This window comes from Myotis davidii, unplaced genomic scaffold (assembly GCF_000327345.1).
Source record: "Myotis davidii unplaced genomic scaffold, ASM32734v1 scaffold208, whole genome shotgun sequence".
NCBI lineage: Eukaryota > Metazoa > Chordata > Mammalia > Chiroptera > Vespertilionidae > Myotis > Myotis davidii.
In genome coordinates this window covers 367,654-373,046 of record NW_006299706.1, presented here as the reverse complement: position 1 = coordinate 373,046, position 5,393 = coordinate 367,654, and the positions used below count along the sequence as shown (strand labels likewise).

Sequence of the window (5,393 nt, the reverse complement as noted above, 5' to 3'; positions counted from 1 at the left end):
ACCTGCCCCGGTCCCCGGTGCTCCGGCCCTTCCTCGGCAGGCAATCTCCTGCTCCACGCGCTCGCCCGCCGCCCCCGCCCGACCTCCCCATCGCCTGGTTTGTGGGCGTGGGGACCCCGAGTGGTGCCCGCGCCCCTCGCCTTCCCCAGGCAGCAAGGGCTGCCTTGTGCAGGGTGTCTCCTTGGCTGGGTGACGGAGGCTCTAGTGAGCAGGTCCCACTCGGCCCACCAAGGGCCCCTGCCTGCTGCCTGGGGCATAGGGCGCCCTTTCGCCTGCAGAGGGTGAGGGATGCGGTTGTGCCCCAGAGCTAAATTAGGAGGCTGACACTGACTCCTGGCTTCACCTTCCAGACATGGAGGCTAAATTTAGCTGGAGGTGTGTGTGTGTGCGGCGTGCGTGTGCGCGTGTGTGTCCAGAAGCCATACTGAGGAGGCCAACCTGGCTTCTGAGATCCCCTTGCTCCTTGAAGTTCTCTGAGGTTAAGTAGGACTGTACATCCTGGGGCGATGCTAAGCCTCCTCTTCTTTGCTGGGGGGCCTTTCGTCTGAGGTTACACTTGGCATGATGCTGCGTTGGCGCCTTCAATGGTACCCCCCGCCCCCCAACACACACCCATAGGCTGACTTCCGCTGAGCTGGGCTGAGCTACAGCTTCCCCTCCACTGTTCCAGGAAGTCACCTCCCTTCCCCTCTGAAGCGCCCCCATTCCTCCTGTCCTCCGCTGCACGCCACCCATCAAGCTCTTTCCTAGCTTCTGCACCTGGGGTTCCCCAGGGCCCTTAGGCTCCCACCCTCGGGGTGGCCATGGAGGCAGGTGAGAACTCAGTGACTGACGACCTGTTGTAGACCTATCGTGGGGCTCCCTGGAGGAGGCCATGGGGGTGGCCGGGACTGTTTCCCACAGCCACCTTTGTCCTCACTGGATAACCCGAGGACCCTGGAGGTGGGCGGGCACTGTTGTTTTGGTTGTTGGTTTTTGGTGGGTTTTTTTTTGTCAGTTGCAGTGGTTCTCAACCTTCTGGCCCTTTACATACAGTTCCTCATGTTGTGACCCAACCATAAAATTATTTTCGTTGCTGCTTCATAACTGTCATGTTGCTACTGTTATGAATCGTCATGTAAACATCTGATATGCAGGACGGTCTTAGGCGACCCCTGTGAAAGGGTCGTTCGACCGCCAAAGGGGTCGCGACCCACAGGTTGAGAACCGCTGGTTTAGTGGAATTAGGTGAGGAACAAGGACACTTGAGTCTGGTGAACGGACACTAAAGCTTGGGTTTTGTGGACACTTGGGTGCTCCCAAAATCTAGAGGTGGGTTCTTTAAGAACATTAACTGGCTTGTGTAGTTCTTAGGATGTCATAACTAGAGTTAAGAAGTTCAAAACCCTTAAAAAACCTGTAAGGTTGGCATGATGTCATGGCCAAAATTAATGATGTCATTGCAGGCCACTGCAGAAAAGACGGACCTATTATAACTCTGTATGGGTGGGGGGTGAGGAGGGGAGGGGTCTTTAAAAGGGATACAGGTGTGTGGTGGAGTGGAGTTTGGGTCCTTTAGGGAGAGGGCTAGGACCATAAGAGAGGGTCCTGGTCTCTTTAAGAAGCTGTGGCAGGGCTCTGAAGGTCTGGTGATGTCACAGGCGGGAGAGTTCAGGATTGGCTGACCACTGATCCTGCCTTTCCTTGGAGGGCCTAGGAAGAGGAGGGAAGCAAGGGGGGGGGGCACCCTGGTTGCCATGGCAACACCAGCCTGCCTTGACCCTTGCAGATGCAGTGAGTGAGGGGGGGGCCATGGCCGAGGAGCGGCCCCCCCGGCTGGTGGATTACTTCGTGATCGCTGGGCTCGCGGGGAGCGGAGCACCCATTCCCGAGGAGACGCGGGTTCCTGAACCCAGTGGGCCCCTGCGCCCGCCCCGGCCTGCTGAGCCCATCACCGACGTGGCAGTCATCGCGAGGGCGCTGGGCGAGGAGGTGCCCCAGGGGTACACCTGCATCCAGGCCTCCGTGGGGGGCCACCCCTTGGAACTCAGTGCTGGGCTCCTGAGTGGAACTCAGCCTGTCATCTGCTACCGCAGGGGCCGTGACAAGCCGCCCCTCGTGGAGCTCGGGTGTGTGCCCCTCCCCGTGCGGGCACCAGGGGAGGCTGGGAGGGGCTGTGGGGTGAGGCCAGGAGACGCAGGGGTATGGGATGAGGGACAGGCGATGGGAACGGGAGGACAGTGGGCTGGCTAGGGGCCGGAGGGAAGGGACTGAGTGTTGATTCACCTAATCCTCACACCGATCTGGGTTCTTGTACTCATGTTGCTACTTGCCAGGTGTGGGGTGTTGGGCAGGGTTTGAGCCCCTCTGGGCCTGTTTCCTCGTGGATAAAGTGGGGGAAATTGTACCTCCTCATAAGGTGGTGGGGAAGGCTAAATGAGATCATCCATGGAAGGGACTTAGCACAGAGGCCGTAAATGGTAACTTTTTTCGTAGCATTTATTAATGACTAGGAGAGCCGTGGGAGCTCGAGGGGTTGTTGCTGATGGAGAAGTAGAGTCAGGGCAGAAGAGGGGCATGGGGATCTTGGGGGCAGAGGTCAGCAGTGAGTGAGCCCGGGGGTCGCGGTTCCTGAGGCTGAGGGTGCACGGCAGATAGGTAGGCCTGCGTAGGTGGATCTGGCAGGACGGGGGTCTTTCTCCTCTGCCCCTGCTCGACATCTCTCTCTGTTCTCTGTGCCAAGGGTGTTGTATGAGGGGAAGGAACGTCCCAAGCCTGGTTTCCAAGTACTAGACACGACACCCTACAGCCACTCCGCCAACCTGGCCCCTGCAGGCCCTGGGCACCCCCGTACCTACCTCACTTACCGGCGAGCAGCAGAGGGGGCAGGGCTGCATGCCTTGGGCATCACTGACCTCTGCCTGGTGCTGCCCAGCAAGGGTGAGGGCACTCCTCATACTTACTGCCGGCTGCCCCGCAACCTCAACCCGGGCATGGTGAGTGGGGCTCGGGCCCAGGGCTGAAACCCGCCCCCCCTCAGCATGGGGGTGTGGACCTGGGCGCCAAGGGCATGCTCAGCCTAAGGCCTCTCATGGCAGGCGTGGGCCCAGGGTGGACTCTGGTCTTGGGGGACCGGGGATTAGTGGGAATTCTAAAGATGAAAGACCGCTTAGGGGTGGTGGAGGAAGTGGACCCCAGAAACCTGTGTATCTGCTTGTCTCTTGCTGTTTCTCGGGCAGTGGGGCCCAGCAGTGTACCTGTGCTACAAGGTGGGCCTGGCCAAAGCCAACACGCTTGTGTATGAGGCAGGTGAGTTGCCCTGTAGTCCCCCTCTAACCACTTGGCCCTCCATGTCCCTCTGCCCTGGCGCCTCTTGGCTGTCACTTTCATTGTGCCTGGAACTCCCCTTCGCCATCTGGCCCTTCCCTGGGATGCCCCCCGACCCCCGGTTCCTTCCCCAGGAGCCTGATATACCCTCCTTTTGGGTGCTCCCCACTCTGTCCTGGGTGCAGAGCTGCTGGGCCGCTACCCAGAGGAGGACAATGAGACATTTCCGCTGCCCGAGTCGGTGCCCGTCTTCTGCCTACCCATGGGGGCCACTATCGAGTGCTGGCCCGCCGAGACCAAGTACCCGGTGCCTGTCTTCTCCACCTTCGTGTTGACGGGTGCAGCTGGTAATAAGGTGGGTGTGTGGAGTGGGGGAGGGGGTCTGGGCCGTGCAGGGCCCATCTGACTGCCCCTCTGGCCCCGCCAGGTGTACGGTGCGGCCCTGCAGTTCTATGAGGCGTTCCCGAGGGCCAGGCTGTCGGAGCTGGTGCGCAGCCGGCGCGCCATCGCCATGCTGTCCCGCTGGCCGGCCTTCTCTGCCTTCCGCGCCTTCCTTACCTTCCTTTACCGCTACTCCGTCTCGGGCCCCCACCGCCTGCCCTTGGAAGCGTGAGCATGGCTCCCCTGACACGGGGAAGGAGTCTGAGGGGATCAGGAGGCCAGGAGAGATGGAAGGGATTAGGATGGAGCGGACTGGGGGTGTGTGTGGGGGCGGTGGGCAGAGAAGTGGGGGACAGGGCTGTCGTGTGTGGTTGTATCCATTGCCAAAGTGCCACTGGCTAAGGGGGAGAGGGGGCTGAAGTCCAGTCTACACTTGCTAGCTAAGGGGCTTGCCTGGATTCTATACATAGGGTGTCCCAAACATGTATACACACACTTTGAATCATTATAAAGGCAACCTCATTAAAATACATTTAATTTCAAAACGGAGCCATCAGCTGTTAAAGTGTGTGTACATTTTGGGGGGACACCCTGTATATTGGCTGCTCTGATGGCTGACGCAGGCTCAAGGCGAGGTCACGGAGGAATAAAGTTCTGGGGCCAGGTGGCTGAGAAGAGTGAATGTGATGGTAGGATAGAGGTAGACTGGGGAATCCGTCTCTGATCCGCACACCTCTTTCCCCAGGCACATCTCCCACTTCATTCACAACGTCCCCTTCCCTTCCCCACAGAGACCCCGCATCCTGGTGCAGGTGAGGGCTGAGGCCCGGCTGGGGCTGAACGGGTGGAGGGCAGTTGGCAGGGACCAGCCTCTGTTATCCTGACCCATGGCTTTTCTGCCTCCCAGATGTCTCCCTATGACAACCTGCTCCTCTGCCAGCCTGTATCCTCACCCCTGCCCCTCAGGTATGTGCCCAAGTTGGGGGAGAGGGTTGAGGACCAAGGACATGGTAGGTGCCAGGCAGGTGGGCACAGCTGTTGAGGCCTGTGCAGGCTGGGCCCAGGCGGTGTCGGTGCCCAGGGACTAGGAAAGGGTCTCCAGGACCTCCTGGTGACTTGTTCCCCGGCTTTGGTGTTACCCACAGTGGTGCCAGCTTCCTGCAGCTGCTGCAGAACCTGGGCCCTGAGCTGGCCATCACGTTGCTGCTGGCTGTGCTCACAGAGCACAAACTCCTAGTCCACTCGCTGCGGCCGGACCTGCTCACCAGCGTCTGTGAGGCCCTTGTCTCTGTGAGTGCCCCCCCTTCCCCAGGGTGTTCTTTCAGGTGACCCCAACCCGTCCGGGACTCTTCCCTGGGGAAGGTTCCTCAGTCTTCTCCTTTGGCACAATCTGCAGGGGCATACAGCTTCCATCAGGGGCTCTTCTTCAGAGCCCACCTTCAAGTTTCTCAACAGGCCCCACCTAAAAACCAATGACCCTCCCGCCCCTACCGCCGCCCCACCCCCTACTCCCACTCCCCTGCTCACTGCTCCTCACCCCTTGTGCTTCAGATGATCTTCCCGCTGCACTGGCAGTGCCCCTACATTCCCCTGTGCCCGCTGGCGCTGGCTGACGTGCTGAGCGCCCCCGTGCCCTTCATTGTGGGCATCCACTCCAGCTACTTCGATCTGCACGACCCACCTTCTGATGTCATCTGTTGATCTGG

At 59.9% G+C, this 5,393-nt stretch overlaps 1 protein-coding gene across 1 annotated transcript in view; it reads left to right on the top strand.

Moving 5' to 3' along the window:
* Positions 1-5,393, top strand: part of DENND4B (DENN/MADD domain containing 4B) — a 14,497-nt gene continuing 9,104 nt past the window's right edge. Inside the window, exons 1-10 of the mRNA XM_015571676.1 lie at positions 1-813; positions 1,769-2,108; positions 2,723-2,975; positions 3,219-3,288; positions 3,492-3,661; positions 3,734-3,915; positions 4,433-4,499; positions 4,595-4,653; positions 4,833-4,977; positions 5,239-5,387. Coding sequence (XP_015427162.1) covers positions 804-813; positions 1,769-2,108; positions 2,723-2,975; positions 3,219-3,288; positions 3,492-3,661; positions 3,734-3,915; positions 4,433-4,499; positions 4,595-4,653; positions 4,833-4,977; positions 5,239-5,387 — 1,445 coding nt within the window. The 5' untranslated portion in view covers positions 1-803. The remainder of the gene's footprint in view (positions 814-1,768; positions 2,109-2,722; positions 2,976-3,218; positions 3,289-3,491; positions 3,662-3,733; positions 3,916-4,432; positions 4,500-4,594; positions 4,654-4,832; positions 4,978-5,238; positions 5,388-5,393) is intronic.